At 34.0% G+C, this 16,846-nt stretch overlaps 2 protein-coding genes across 7 annotated transcripts; one reads left to right on the top strand and one right to left on the bottom strand.

The window, feature by feature from the left end:
* The first annotated feature begins 5,780 nt into the window (after window positions 1-5,780).
* Window positions 5,781-10,629, top strand: LOC123694915 (peroxidase-like). Its single transcript, XM_045640539.1, has 12 exons — window positions 5,781-5,983; window positions 6,330-6,573; window positions 6,735-6,940; window positions 7,256-7,429; window positions 7,759-7,952; window positions 8,288-8,489; window positions 8,688-8,885; window positions 9,117-9,300; window positions 9,434-9,661; window positions 9,732-9,795; window positions 9,874-10,072; window positions 10,251-10,629. Exons 1-12 carry the CDS (start codon window positions 5,788-5,790, stop codon window positions 10,445-10,447), a joined length of 2,286 nt encoding a protein of 761 aa, XP_045496495.1. The 5' UTR covers window positions 5,781-5,787; the 3' UTR covers window positions 10,448-10,629.
* A 280-nt stretch (window positions 10,630-10,909) lies between these two features.
* LOC123694943 (leucine-rich melanocyte differentiation-associated protein-like) lies at window positions 10,910-16,380 on the bottom strand. Of its 6 annotated transcripts, XM_045640587.1 has the most exons (7): window positions 16,246-16,380; window positions 13,642-13,761; window positions 13,384-13,524; window positions 13,017-13,127; window positions 12,459-12,608; window positions 11,680-11,900; window positions 10,910-11,105 (listed from the first exon to the last, which is right to left on the bottom strand). In XM_045640587.1, the coding sequence occupies exons 1-7, from the start codon at window positions 16,269-16,271 to the stop codon at window positions 11,095-11,097; spliced, it is 780 nt and encodes a 259-aa protein (XP_045496543.1). In that variant the 5' UTR covers window positions 16,272-16,380; the 3' UTR covers window positions 10,910-11,094. The 6 variants fall into 6 exon arrangements, with proteins under 6 accessions (XP_045496543.1, XP_045496542.1, XP_045496545.1 ...); XM_045640586.1 differs by having other exon boundaries at window positions 10,910-11,900; XM_045640589.1 differs by having other exon boundaries at window positions 10,910-11,900; window positions 16,205-16,296.
* Between the last annotated feature and the right edge of the window lie 466 nt (window positions 16,381-16,846).

The raw sequence follows: 16,846 nt of genomic DNA on the forward strand, positions 1-16,846 counted from the left end.
AAAAAACAAAATTACGTCAAAAATTTTTTGCTAAATTTTTTCTGAAAATCCATGTTTTCATCCCTAGCTTCGCGCAGCCGACATATACCGCTTCTCTAATGCGAGCGCCGAGCATATTGTCTATGAAAACATAAACGATAGCTCACGTGCTGGTGGAAAAGTTGGGCGGGTTGCTTGTTTTGGGTGTACACATAGTTTTAAGAATTCATCTATTTGAAAAAAAAATGCGTCTGGAATTTTATAAGTATTTTTTACGTACTCAGCGTATGCAAAACTATAACCTCCTTTGAGCTAAGTAGGTATACCAACAGTGGGACACCCTGTATTATTTACCGTCCATTTTATGTCCACGATCAACATTACATAAAGAACAAAAAAATACCTATTGGCATAATTTTATGGTAGTGCTCTCTTTTATTTAGTTTTAGTTTACTTGCATCTTACATCACAACAGAATAAATTGTCATCGATCAAGTGCCATTGTTTTTCTTGAAATAAAATGTTATTTTGTTAACTAATTGCTTTTTATTTTCTTTATTTTTAACCGACTTCAAAAAAAGGAGGAGGTTATAAATTCGGCCGGTATGTTTTTTTTATGTATGTACACCGATTACTCCGAGGTTTCTGAACCGATTTACGTGATTCTTTTTTTGTTCGATGCGGGATGGTGTCGAATTGGTCCCATAAAAATTTTATTCCGATAGGCCCAGTAGTTTTTATTTTATGAGCATTTTTGTCTGTATTTGTAAATGTTGCAAGTGCAAGTTTGAAGTCGGTTGTTTTTAACGCAGTTATCACTTGTTAAGTACCATAGTTATAACTATGCTAAATTACTTACCTTATTTAAAAAATATGATATCGAAAATGTTATTTTTTTTGAATACCTTGTTGGTGAAAAGAGTTTGTATAAACAAATGTGTATGTCAAATACCTATGTGTCATCTTATAATTTCTCTCTTCCGTCTTTACCCTTCGTACTACGCGCATCGTCTAATAAAGAATCTTAAGTTTATTTAACAATCTTTGCTTTTTCCTGCCCAAAACCCATCAGGTTATGGGCCCAGGACGTTATCTTTGCTCTGTATATAATTATTTTTGAGTTTTGGCAGAATAAAAGTAATTTTATAAATAAACTAAAACGCCCGTCCATACATGTAAAAATGGCGACATCGACATCGATTTCGACTTTAACTCCTGTGGAGAAGTTGAGCGGCATAGAAAACTACAGTAATTGGAAGTTCCAACTGAAAATGCTACTCATTCACGAGGACTTATGGGACGTCGTTTCGGAAGATAAAACTGAAGATGTCAAAGATGCGGCTCATATGAAGAGATCTCAGAAAGCTCTTGCTAACATCTGTTTGTCAGTAAAGCCCTCGGTTTTTACGCATGTAAGGAACGCAGAGACGGCGCGGGATGCATGGATTAATTTGCAAAAGGCGTACGAAGACAAGGGGTTGTCAAGGAGACTGAGTTTGCTTCGTCTTTTGTTTGCAACAAAATTATGCGAATGTGAAAGCATGGAAGCTTACGTTGCGAAGATTAGCGACCTAAGTCAACAGCTGAACGATATTGGTTCACCTCTGGAAGACGATTTCGTTGCAGTTCTCTTACTGAGTGGCTTGTCTCAAGACTTTGATCCACTCATAATGGCACTTGAAAATTCTAATATCAAGTTGTCGAGTGAAGTGGTCAAAGCGAAGCTCATGCAGGAGAAGCATCGACGTGATGAAAAAGGTGACACGAGTTCAACAGCGTTGGTGGCGGCACGTAAGAAAATCAAATGCTTTAAGTGCAAGAAGCTTGGTCACTTCTCGAGGAACTGTAAATCTGTGAAACCAGTTAAGGCGGAGAGCTCAACAAACCAGTTACTATTGACAGCATTATCAGCTTGTGTGCAGAATGATATATGGTTAATAGACTCTGGTGCGAGTAGTCATATGTGTCATGACAGGAATATACTAAATAACTTTGTTCCTGGTTATGTGTCTGAAGTCAAGGTGGCTAATGGTGAAAAACTATTTACTGCTGGTCGTGGTGATGTAAAAGTAAATTTGAAATTAGGCATCAAAACAATCAGTGAAGTTTATCATGTACCGAACTTAGCTACAAACTTGTTGTCAGTCAGTGCGTTAACTAGGAAGGGTTTTAGAGTTATTTTTAATGAAAAATGTTGTAATATATTCTATGGTAAAAAGCTAGCAGCTACAGCTGTACATAAAAATGGTGTTTATCAATTAGAAACTGCAGAATCTGTTAGAGAGCGTGATCTGTGTGTGGTAGGATGTGGTGGCTGTTCTATGTTTTCAGGGAATAGTGTAGAATCTGCGACTACCAAGGTAAATACAGAAGCTCAAGATTTAGTGCAGAAGAAAGCATCTGAGAGCTGTAAGAAAGAAACTGAGCTGAGTTTCCAGGCGGCTGCTAACTCTGTTACGCAGGAGACATGGCACAGGAGACTAGGACATCTCAATATGAGGAGTATGCATTTGTTAATGAAAGGTATGGCTAGTGGTATTACTTATGATAAATCACAGTTCAGTCAATGTGAAACTTGTGTTAAGGGGAAGCTTAGCAAATTACCTTTTCCTAAGAAGGCACAAAGTAGGTCAAATGAACTGTTAGGTGTTGTACACAGTGATTTATGCGGGCCTATGCCAGTGAAATCTTTCGGTGGTGCTAGTTACTTCCTCACGTTTATTGATGATTGTAGTAGGAAAACATGGATTTATTTTCTGAAAAATAAGAGTGAAGTTTTCGATAACTTCAAACATTTCAAGGCAATGGTGGAGAACCAAACCAATAGAAAAATAAAATTGTTGAGGACGGATAATGGAGGCGAATATGTCAATCCTATATTCCAGGAATATTTGAAGGATAACGGCATCATTCACCAGACTACCATACCGCACTCGCCTCAGCAGAACGGTGTTGCTGAGCGGGCCAACAGGACAATCGTCGAGAAGGCTCGTAGCATGTTACGAGACGCAGGCTTAGATGGGCAGTTCTGGGCAGAAGCGGTCAATACCGCTGTTTATTTGAAGAACCGGTCCCCTACAAAAGCAGTCTACGGTAGCACGCCAGAGGAAAAATGGACTAATGAGAAGGTGAATCTTAGCCATTTACGTATATTTGGTTGTGTGGTTTATGCCTTGACACAGAATCGTAAGAAATTAGATTCAAAATGTAAACCTTACATTTTTGTAGGATATTGTGAAAATAGTAAGGGTTATAGATTGATTGATCCAGAGAATCTCAGCAAAATTATTAAATCAAGGGATGTTGCTTTCTTTGAAAACAAATTCTATACAAAAAACACTGAAAAATGTGAAAATGGTGATTTTTTCATGATGATAAATAATTTACAGACTGAGAATTTAAACTCAAATGATTCTCATGTTGAAGTGGCACAGTCTGAAAATTCACTATCACCAGAAAAAGGGGAAGAAAATGAGATTGTAACTAATCCCAGAAGACAGTGTATTTTTGAGTTAGATGACTCTGACAGCAGTAGTTCTGTTGATCCTTCCGATGTCACTTACATTCCAGGTGAATCGACACTTGAAGATGCGATGGATACATCGGAATATGACAGTGCGTGTACTGCAATGCTGACCTGCATTGGAGATGAACCAGAGACAGTTCAAGAAGCTCTAGGAGGGGCTGAAGCTGTTCACTGGAAGAAAGCAATGGCTGATGAGTATCAATCATTTATTAAAAATAAATGTTGGACATTAACTGATCCACCTAAAGATCAAAAACCGATTAAGTGCAAGTGGTTTTTTAAGAAAAAGAAAGATCTTGATGGAAATCTAAAGCAGTATAAAGCCAGATTGGTATAAAGTAAAAGGCTGTGAGCATAAAGTATATAAATTGCATAAAGCAATTTATGGCCTAAAGCAAGCTTCGAAGTCTTGGTATGAAAAGATAAACCATGTGTTGGTTACAAAACTTTGTTTCAGAAGACTGTCCTCAGAGCCCTGCGTGTATTTTAAATCAAATGGTGAAGAATTAGTCATCATTGGGTTGTATGTGGACGATATATTATTATTTTCAACCAGAAATTCACAAATGAAAGTTGAAATAAAGAAGAAACTCATGCAAGAATTCGAAATGAAGGATTTAGGGCCAGCCAGCCATATACTTGGTATGCGCATCACAAGAAACCAAGATAATATCTATCTTGATCAGTCTAGTTACATAAAGAATGTTTTAGACCGTTTTCATATGACTGACTGTAAGCCAGCTCAAACTCCAATGGAATCGGGATTGAAACTTGTAAAGGCTGATAAAAAGGAGGAGAATTTGGAATATAGAAATTTAATTGGTTGTTTAAATTATATTTCAGTTAGCTCCAGGCCAGACATCGCGCACGCGGTAAGCATGCTGAGCCAGTATAATGATTGTTATGATCAGCGTCATTGGAAGGTCGCGAAACGCGTACTACGGTATTTAAAGGGTACTGTAAACTACAAACTTGTTTTTAGTAGAAGTGGTCTAGACATCAATGGGTATATTGATGCTGACTGGGCTTCGTGTGAGGTCGATCGTAGGTCGTACACTGGGTTTGTGTTTCAAATTGGGAACTGTTCTGTATCGTGGGAAAGTAGAAAACAGCGAACAGTCGCTCTTTCTAGCACAGAAGCAGAATATATGGCTCTATCAGATTCTTGTAAAGAAGCGTTATTCATAAGAACTCTGTTGTATGAATTGTTAGGTAGGCATTGTTCTGTTACGATTTTTAATGATAACCAATCAGCACAAAAATTGTGTAAGAATCCTATGTATCATGCTCGTACGAAACATATAGATGTGCGGCATCATTTTATAAGAGAAGTTGTAAAAGATAATATTGTTAATTTGAATTATTTGTGTACTTCTGAAATGACTGCCGATATTTTAACAAAACCACTTACTAAAGAAAAGCATTATAAGTTTGTAACGTGTTTAGGTTTACAATAAATTTGTTAAATTCTTAAATTGTAAAAACTAAACTTGTTTAATGTTGTACAATAATTATGTACCTACACATTTGTTTAAGGGCCAGTGTTGGTGAAAAGAGTTTGTATAAACAAATGTGTATGTCAAATACCTATGTGTCATCTTATAATTTCTCTCTTCCGTCTTTACCCTTCGTACTACGCGCATCGTCTAATAAAGAATCTTAAGTTTATTTAACAATCTTTGCTTTTTCCTGCCCAAAACCCATCATACCTATCTCCTTAAAGATGACATTAAATATTATGATCTACTAGCTTACCGCCCGCGGCTTCGCCCGCTTTCTCTAAAACGATTTGAGATTTAAACTATCCTATCTCTCAAGTTGGATCGAACTGCGCATGGTGTGCAAATTTTATTATAATCGGTTAAGTGGTTTAGGAGTCCATTGAGGACAAACATTGTGACACGAGATTTATATATATTAAAGAAGATTATGATTATTAAATTATTATGTAAACAATATAATTGTATTGTGTGAAACACTGAATCAGATAAATAATCAAAGATAAAGGATTGGGAAAGAACAGGTGATGCCATGGACATGTAAATTTCAAGTAATTATCGCAATAGGAATACGTGACTCGATAAGATGCAACTCCATTGCTTTTGAACACAACAAATATTTTCATACCATAACACAGTCGCATATTATCAACAGCTTTTATTTCCAATATCAATAAAAGAAAACAAACAAAATAATTTTGTATTTCTTCGTAAAGAAAATTCGTAAAAATATTGTCATGTAAAATTGTATTCTGGATACGTTTTTTTATTATCTGTGCAAAAATGAAATCGATTCGAACATTTTTATTTTTTAATTGCACGATTGGTTTTCTTTTCTTCTGTGCCAGTGTCAGTGGTTGTATAAACTGTGGTTTGGAGGGTTTGCTTGACGACGTGTTTGCAGATGTGTGTGAAGTGTGTCCCTTGCTGGCAAGCACTACTTTGAAACTGAAGGAACTGTTCACTTCTAGTTCTGAAGGTAGGTGGTTACATTGAGAACTGGAATAATGTACCTTATTCCTTAATTTTAATAGTTAGAGTCGCAAAGAATATTGGGCAAAGAGTTCAGACTTCAGACACACAGAAAATATCCGTTTAAATTTGAATGTTGACTATAAATTATGGTTGTCTATGACACACATACATACATAAAATAATCTTTAGAGATTTTTTTTATTAATGAGCGAACCTACGAGTTTACCAAGTTACAATAAAATATAACACTTTCTGTCGTCTTCTGTGGTGTACTTCATTGAAATAGACACACGACCGAAGTTGAAGGTCAATCCATAAACTTTTCTATGCTCTCATTTATAATCCTTCAGAAAACGAAGGCCCCATCACCTCAGACCTGGTTTCCGAGTGTCTACGATGCGGTCGGGATTTGGCAAAGACAGCTGCAAAGCGGGGAAACCAACTAGTCAAGAATGGTATCACGTTAGAGTCGTATTCTCCATCGCTACTGCATTTCTTCTACACAGAACTGCCACATGATATGAAGAAGGCATCTGAGACTTCAAACGAATTGATAAAAGCGACGAAGTTGTTGCAAATGAAGATGTGTTCGGGGTAAATTTTTATTATATTAAAAAAAAAACTTTTAATCAGCGAGGTGGTTAAATGACTTAAAATTATTTTCCTGATGCAAATACCAATTCAAATTTTAATATTCAAATTCCAGAACATTCTGTATGAATATTACGTCATATTATTAAAATATTTATTTTTAGCTCCAACGTAACTCCGAACACATTTCTCTCTTACTTGGAGCATCACGTCATTCGTCCCAAAGAAACATTCTGCAAGCCGTTTAGCCCTGTCTGCTGCAATGATAAGTACCGTAGCATTGATGGCACTTGCAACAATAAGCAGCATCCGTACTGGGGCCGACGAGGTGCGCCGTTCACGCGTATAGCCACTCCGAGATATGCTGATGGTAATGTTTAAGGTCTATAGTTTATGGTATATTTGATGCTAACACGCCTCTTTTGTGTGATTCATTAGGAAAATAGTGCTTTGCTAAACGATCCATACAGTAATATTATATAGTGCAAGGAGCAAACGATTCATCGATCATATTTCAATTAGGCATTTCTGTAAAATATGCCACTGCGTTTCATCTTCTGCAGCATCTGTATCTAACAACATCAGATTAATGTTGGAAAGAGAATTAAATGTGAATATTAATTTCCCTAGCTTACGATGTCCTCGTATAGTCATACCAATTTATACAAAGGTCAGATTTATCTAGGAATCTACGCAATGCCAGTAGCTAAGAGCGGTCGGCCGTTACCCAACCCTCGAGTTCTTTCAACCAGGCTGTTCAACGACCGTCCGATAGCCAGCCATGTGTTCACGTACCTCAACATGCAGTGGGGACAGTTCATCACGCATGACCTGATGTCTAAGGTCATGGATGTAACAGGTAAAGTAAATTAGAAAAAGATAATGGTACAACACGTAGAAAATGTTCTAGAAATACAAATCATCAATCAATCGTCTAGTTAACGAAGTCATCATCTGCAATAAGTGTAATCTGAAAAGGTGAGCTGAAATAAATACTTTCAACTTATGATTGCTAACAAGTTATTGGACAAGTTGTAATTCAAATATACCAAGTTGGTGCAATTTATTAAGGTTATTGCTTTGACTAAATTCCCTTTAAACACATCTGATAGTATCTATGTATTAAGAAAGTCGTGTGTTGAAATTAGATTTTTCTCGATCTTATCGAATTTACATACACATTGTTAGACGAAGGTGGAATCCAGTGCTGCCTCGGCAACGGCCAAGATGTTCTGCCTCAAGATTTGCTAAACGAGAAGTGCATACCCATATGTGTGCCAGATGATGATCCCTTCTACCAGTACTATGGTATTAAGTGCTTGAACTTTGTGAGGAGCGTTACTGCCCCGAGAGATGACTGCAGCTTGGGTCATGCTGAGCAGGTAACAATGTTTGGTAAAATGGTAGTTTTGCTGCATTTAACGTTTATGAACGTTGATCATAATATAATAATTTTGTACATTAGTAGGGTTTTGACTTAAATTAAAATACTCCTAATAGAATAGTGGTTAGTGGTATATAGTAATAGAGTGGTAACTTGGTTAAATATTATAAGTAGATTTATTTAGTAGATTTACTAATGTCATTTTATTGCTACATTAATATTGCACAAGAAATTAAATTCACATCTGTATGCGACTGTAAATACAACTCTGTATATTCATTAATAAACAAGTTACGACAACTAACCATAAAACCTGACTCTAAATCAATATAGATGAATACAGTGACTAGTTACCTAGACGGGTCAGTAATATACGGATCAGATAATAAGCTAGCGTCAAAACTACGAACGAAATGTGGTGGAAGACTCAAAGAGGAGACAAGGAACTCATGTAAGAAGGGATTCCTGCCATCAGTTGATGATAAAGCTGGTACTTGTGACTTGAGAAACATGTCCGAACCTTGTTATTTAGCAGGTAAGCAACATGGATAAGTAACAAATACGAATACAAGACACGTTTAAAATAATATTCATGCACTCAAAGATATTATGTGGGTAATTTTTGCAAATTCTCTGACTATATTAAACAATTCATAAGAGGGTGTTCTAACTTAAACCAAATACACACAACGAAAGTTTCACATTTCGACTACTTAAAAGCACTATTTTTCAGGTGACGACAGAATCAACCAAACGCCAACCTTAGCAGTTTTACACACATTACTGTTAAGAGAGCACAACCGTGTCGCTGATATACTGGGCACATTGAACCCACTGTGGTCGGATGAGAAAATTTACCAAGAGGCTAGGAGGGTTGTTATTGCCGAAATACAACATATAACATACCAGGAATGGCTGCCATGTAACTTTGGTAAGAATTTAGTTAGTCGGTTTCAAAGATAAACGTGAAATGATAATAAAGACAAATTTGCTTGATGAAGGTAAGATGCTATTGAAAAATTTTTAATTTAATGATGTAGAGTATGATTATGTATTTTTAATATTTTCTAGCAATATTTTACATTATCGTCGCTTCTTGTTCGTTAACAAAAGTAAGTTACCTATAGAAGTGTAATTAATTAAACGCAAATATGATTTCTAGGCGAGAATTATCTAAGATACTACCGCATTGCACCATCATCTCTCTACAGCCGAGACTACAATGAAGATGTCAACCCTGGAATCATCAACGGCTTTGGAGCTGGCGCATTTAGATTCCTTCACACAATGATACCAGATTCCTTTATGGCTTGTCCCGCGTCATACCAAGCAGCGTATTTGTATAAGTGAGTATTTAATAGATCTGAAGTTTAAAAAGTAAATAATAATAATTATAAAAAAGTTATAGGAAAGAAGCATTATCAAGCAGGTCTATAAGATCTATGACCAATATAAACAAATTTGGAACAATTTTCACAGGATAAGTGACTACTTTTTCAACCCAAGTCTTGTAGAAGCTTCCAAAGATTCGTTTGATGATATTGTACGAGGTTTAGTAACACATAGAGCAGCAGAATCTGATCCATATGTTACTGGAGAATTGACGAACTTACTCTTTAAATCGCACAACAAATGGGGGTTAGACCTTATTTCTATGGATATACAGAGAGGCAGAGATCATGGGATCGCTTCTTATAATGACTATAGGTAAGCATATTATATTGGAGATAAAATAGTAAATATATACATTTTAACTTAACTAAAAGAAATGTTATAGGGAAACATGTGGACTAAAAAGAGCGACGACATTCCAAGATTTAATTGGCGAAATATCTCAAGATGTAAGTAACATAAATAATATTTTGTTCCATACATCGTATTTATCAATAACAAATTAAATTTTATTTAAATATTTCCAGAGAATAAACGCACTTGCTCAATTGTATGAATGCGTTGACGATATAGATTTATTCGTTGGAGGTGCAATGGAAAAGGACGTACAAGGTTCCGTTTTAGGTTATACGTTTCAATGCATTGTTGCTGAGCAGTTCTACAGAACTCGTATCGGAGATCGATATTTTTATGATAACAGTGAAATGCCGCATTCTTTTACACCAGGTAAATGTCATATTGTTGTTTTTCTACGTACCTATTTAATAAAATAATGACGAAACAATTGAAATTGTGATGGGGGGTGACGCAAGGAACTAATTTGGGACCTGTGTTATAAAAGAGTGTCATTGTTAATACTGTTTCATCAAGAACCTAAAAATTATCATTTTTATTATCTTTACAGATCAACTAAAAGAAATTAAAAAGGCATCAATGGCGCGTCTAATTTGCGACAATACGGAAGGTGTAAAATATATTCAAAGAAAGGCATTTGAAGCAGAATCTGTTTACAATCCTAAGTACAGTTGTGATGATTATGATAATATACCCGTTGTGGATCTGACGGCATGGAAGAGGCCTAAATTTGAACTTTATGATTAAGTTTAATACCTATTAATAGAACACCATATCTGTTATTATTAAGATAATGTTATTATTGTTAATAATATTAAATATTTTGTTAATTTAGAAGACTAATTTATTTTTAGAAAATCTCATAATAATAAGAGTGGTTCTGAATAAAATGCTGTTTTTTTTTTCATGATTTATTTGAAACCTGTATAATAACAACAATAAATACTACAAATATCGAAAGAGATAACAGTAGATTAATAATTCGTACTTGTCAAAGTTTAGAATTTTAAATTGGAAGACACAATTTTAGCATAGATTATAGAAAACTACACTTTATGGCATAATCTATGTTTTAATTACTAAATTCTAACATTAAAATTATTGCATAAATGTTTTTGATTAACGATCTACTGACTATATTATGTCTAGATGTGCCTAAAACCCATAAAAAGTTTATGGTTATACTTATGAATTAAAATTTAAAATATAGGTAGAATAAAGCTGAGGCCGTACTACGGTGTTTTCCCGCCAGGTGTTGTAACCGCAAAAACGTCTGAGATACACACACTACATTTAAATATTGACGCCTCTTCACGGTTTTTACCAGCGGGCATTTTGTAGAATTCCGCCGTTTTAAAATCAGTCTCGAGAACAAACCACACTTCAGGTCGCTTTTATTCGTTTCCTTGAAACACATAAGTAATCCCGTTTATAAATCGCGGCGGTTTAGCCGTAGTGTGGCCTAGGCCTAATGTAATGTTAACAATTAACATTCAAATGACAGTAACTTACTTAACAATACATCAACATTCAATTCATAACTTCAATACAAATAAACAATATTTCCATAAGGTCAGGTAAATTCGATGTAGCTTTAAATTCTGATCACCTTTTTTTATTTCTATTCAATATAACAGCTTATTCTTAACGAATGAAAAAGATTCTTCTAATTAATAACAAGTAACATTATACAAAGATTTCTTATATTTGACACACGGCAGAATCTATCCTCATAGTTGCCATACAGAAGAAATACTATAGAAGACAACAATTTCCAATAAAACTACTTAGACAAAACTTATCTTTAGATTAACAAATTCCTCCCATTTTGCTTATCCTTATTCCACATTCACATCAATCTATTCTGTAGAGAGTTCCATGACACTGACCCGGTCATGAGTTATGTTATACCACTCGAGTTTGGTCTAGCTAGAATATTCTATCAAAACTATTATCTGATTAGATTAGCAAATTCCTACCGTCTTGCTTATCCTTGCTCCATATTGATGTCAATCTATTCTGTAGAGAGTTCCATGACACTGACCTAGTCATGAGTTGTGTTATACCACTCGAGTTAGGACTCGCTATTCTTTGTAAGAATGGCTGCTTGTATAGCCTTTGAGCTTCTTCTCTTTGGTCTTCTGTGACCTTTCTGTCGTCCAGATGGTATAGTGAAGAGAACTGGGATATTATGAAGAGTCTGGAAGTAATTAATAGTGGGTTAAATTAAGTAATTAATACTGACTTAGTTTAATTAATTGTGTAGTTGAGGAAAGAAAATTAATACATATAGTACTAATATCATCCAGCATAGTTCTATAATACAGTAAACAAAATTGTTAATAAATATGAGGGAATTTAAAAGGTCATATAATTATTAAATTCAGTAAATCTTATTTCGCATCACATGGCAACCAAAAACTAACGTTATTACACAGTACTTCATTGGTCACAGAATTTATGTTATACTAGCTTTCCACCTGCAGTTTCACCCGCGCAGTCAAAGAAAAACCCGCATAGTTCCCGTTCCCGTGGGATTTCCGAAATAAAACCTATCCTATGTCCTGGGGTAAAAAGTAGCCTATGTCCTTTCTCGGGTATCAAAATATCTCTATACCAAATTTCATGCAAATTGATTCAGTAGTTAAGGCGTGATTGAGTAACATACAGACAGACAGAGTTACTTTCGCATTTATAATATTAGTATGGATTAAATAGAAGTAATAATTGAGATATAAATATAATCAAAATATATTACCTGTACTGCAAGTATTCGTAAAACGTGCCTCCATTGAAGTAGCTAGGGGCGGCCGGGTTGCCCATTAGCGACAAATATTGTAAATTGGGGCATGATTCCTTTAGCTTACCCACCCAAGGGTACAAGGATGCTATTTTACAATAATTTAACCTGAAATTGAATAATTTTAAATATTTTCAATATTCTAACAAAAAGTCTATGTGAAATGTGAATTAGAGAACCTGACAAGTAAAACAATATTTTTTATAGTTAATCCATTGAGTGTATCACTACATTAAGTATAAAACAAAGTCGCTTTCTCTTTCCTTATGTCGTGTTTAAATCTTTAAAACTAAGCAATGGATTTTGATGTGATTTTTTTTAATAGATAGAGTGACTCTCAAGGAAGGTTTTAGTATATAATTTATTAGGATTTAGACATAAGTATTAATTATTTTTTAACAACAAATCAAAGGCAACAAGATTAATTTAACTTGAATCTTTTCAGAAGAATAAATCGACATCTAGTATTGCCCCTATTTTAAAATTTACAGAAAACAAACAAGAATATTTCCTTACCATAATAACTGTAGTTTTGGCAATGGCGGTAAAAAGCTGGTGTCCGTAATGGGATTGTCATCAGCTATCAGTGATGTGAGGTGTTTGAAGTGGACTATTGGATCCAGATTTCTAAAATGAAAACAAAAAATCTATATTCTTCAAAAAATAAGTTTATATGAAAATCGAGATCTTGTTACCCAAGTATATTCATAATATCAAAAAGACCATAAATTTAGGATACATGCTCTAAATATGTAATCAAAGTTTGAACTGTTAGCATGGTATAAAAACAAATTTAAATTTAACTAAAGTACATAGGTCAGTTTATTATTTAATTTTTAAAGCAAATTTTTACATGAGCTTTCAACAAATAAACACAACTTACGTGATTTTATTGTGACTTATATCTAAATATTGGATGTAGTTTGAGAACTTTTCAACTATGGTTCTTGGTACTTCATATAATCGCTCATAGGCCAAAGTTAACTTGGTTGTTTCCTCTTCTTCAGCACTACCATCATCAACACTACATTAAAAAACATAAAATAAAGTAATTAATATATCTAAACAAAGTTTTGAAGAATGAATAATTAATGAATTTAGAAATTAGTAGCCTAGAAATCAACATTTGAATGAAACTTACCCTATTAAGTCGGAAGAGATCGATGTTTGAGGCATAGCTGTAACAGAATCTACCAGAACGTTGCTAGAGATATCCACAGCTATTATACCTTCATCCTGGTTCGTAGGAACACTGAAAATACTGTGGAATAATGTTTGTTTGTTTTAATACTTCAACAGTTTTGTGTGTAGAAATATGTAAACATCGATTGGAACACCTACTATTTACTACGACTACTAGGCCTTTTTCAAAGTAATTTATCTTGCAGGTCAATTCACTGATCACTCAATATAATAAATAAATCAAATTTTGTTTTATTGAGTTATTTACGTCAACATATTTACATCCATGTCACATGACACATCTATGTCAATTGTCAAATGTCAAATCCAGTCAACTGTCAAATTATCATTCGATTTTCAAAAGCCATCATCGTAGATCGTAGAGCCACAGTATTACAATATCTATACAGTACGGAAACTAATGAACTTGTGCAGAGAAACGGAGGGGAACTGGCGGGGGGTCGGGCGACGCGGGCCGCGTAAGGTAAACACGCTTAGTTTGCCTTACCTAGCGCGAAAGGACGATGCAGTCGTATTTTTTGTGTAAACATTTTATTATACATAGTTAGGTACTTACATATTATTTTATTATGGTGCGCACAAACTGTTCCGTTTACGGATATAAATCTACATTGAAATCCCAGAAGGAAGCAATATTTCAGATAGATTGTACAAATTGTATAGTCTGTTGAATTAAAATCAAAGCTATGTATATTATTATGTTGTCCTCATTATTTTCTAATCAGATTGTACATGCGAATGCATTACTTAGTTAAATGTTATAATATACAATTAAGAACATCCAAAAATAAAGTGTCCCCGTAAATAATATTTAGCAGTGCAATATCTGTAATAGGCATGACGACAGTATCCATAAATGATCGTATTAGTGTTTTTAAGGGAAAATGTATAATAAATAAATTAAATATAGTGACTTAAAAATCTTAAAAACATTAAGATTAATGAGATTATCAATAAAATAAAACATTGAAACTCTGCAGTTGGCCATTTTGACTAAAACACGCGTGACGTCACGCTTAAGTAAACAACTCACGTCAGATGTATTTTGTTGTTATGAATATGTTGAGAATATGCATTTTTATTTATTTTCTATTGTTTCACGTATGCTTTATCGACTCAGAACAGAAATATAATTGCGAATTCACGAATACGTGGTTTCGGGGTTCTGCGCGCCAACTTTATAGAATCATTTCTTATTATTTTCTCGCTTGAAATAATTACTAACACATTTTTGAGCATTATTTTTATGTGGATTCACACTGCAATAATGCACACCACTTATAAACTTTGAAATTCGATTCTATAACACATATTAAATAAATATTTTTTTAATTTTCTTCGCAATGCGTACAAATAATTACGTATTTACTAAAGAGTGACGTCACGCCTACGCCATGACACCTGCGAGCTGTTTTGGCACAGTTAATAAATATTTTTTGAAAAATGGCTTTTATCTTCGTTAAATTTAAGTATATTACCGAAATATAGGGTTTTTCTTGTATAGTAAACGTATACACACATTATGGAAGAGGATTTCAAAATCTTTCGTCATGCCTATTATATATTTATGAACAAATAATTACATCAGATTTAATAATCGCAATTATTTTGAATGTACATATGAATAAAAGATTTCATCATAATATAAATAATCACAATTATTGTTTTATTTCCCATTTGTTGCAACCCTAGCGTATTTTCGTGTGGCAGCGTAAGTACCTACGCTGGCGGCGTCTGTACTGTACTGTACGAAATAATATTGTAATACTGTGGTAGAGCTATCATTCATCAAATTCACCGAGCACAGAGTAAAATAATCGCACAACAGAATAATCGTAAATCCACCGTAAATCACTCGTAAATCGTACCTATTGAATAATTTCTTTACTGCTAATCTCACTAATCTCAACAAATTATGTAGTTAGTACAAAGTTATGTACTCAATTCATTAGGTGAAGAGAAATGGAATACTTATTGGGTTGAGTTGAATGCTATCTTAATAATTTAGATGGACATGTTCTCATTACTATATAAAATGGTATCCATAAATTAATTATTATTAGGTACTATCCCCTTCAACTATCCCATAGTACAAATTAATGATTGTTCTTTAAAATAAGCCCAGCCAAGTGAGGCAGCAAAGCACCTACCAGCCGCGGCTTTGTATAACCATACCTATCGCTATCGATATGTTTATTTCCGTACCAATTTCATTCAAAACTAAACCTGCTATAAAACGTTTGGTAGGTACTTTAATTTTTGGTATTTAAAAATAGAATCTCTAATATAAAGTCGTATATAGTCATAAGATTATTTTAATAATAATGTACCTAAGTAAGTGTTGTAATACCTAAATTATCAAAGTTAAGTTAAGCACCTTCTTCTGTTCTTCAGATCTCTAATAGGTACTTCTCAATCTGACTATGTACCTATACCTATTATAGACAATTTTAACCAGTTATTCTAATTAATAAACAAACGGGATTATAATACAAGTGTACCTAAATTGTATCTTTCAAAATTACCAGAAGAACTAACTTACAAATTTTCACTATTCACATCAACCATTTTGACACTAGCACATAATATAATAATACCTATGTTTATCAACACCACAGAATTCGTGTCTACACGAATGTATTTATCAAACTGAAGCTACAGCAAGGGTAGATAACGCGTTTATCGAAAAGTTAGTGACCTGCATTGTTCCGTTTATTTATTGAATCGTAGCAATTATCATATTGTACGAAATCAATCATTGCGAAGCCATTTGACTGGTTTTTCTAGCCGCTGAAACTAAGGTTGTGTAACTCGCATCGGTCGTAACTCGTCGTTATATATTAATTTTTTAATTAAATAATTGATATGATAACAATAATTAGTGAGTGAATCACAGTAGGTATTACAACTAAAAATGTTAGAAAAGAAAAATACCGTAAATACCGTTCGTATTAAATCATCAAAATTACTTAAATCATCACTTTATATTACTGATACATAATAGGTATTGTATAAAGAAAACGTTATAATTTAAATCTTCTAAGTACCTATATAAGAGAGAGTCGTCGTTTAGTCCAGTAAATCTGAACCGTTTTGGCTGGAAATTGGTGGAGATACTTTTTAGTTTTTAGTCCTAATATTAT

Source organism: Colias croceus, chromosome 10 (assembly GCF_905220415.1).
Source record: "Colias croceus chromosome 10, ilColCroc2.1".
In the NCBI taxonomy this organism is placed as follows: Eukaryota; Metazoa; Arthropoda; class Insecta; order Lepidoptera; family Pieridae; genus Colias; species Colias croceus.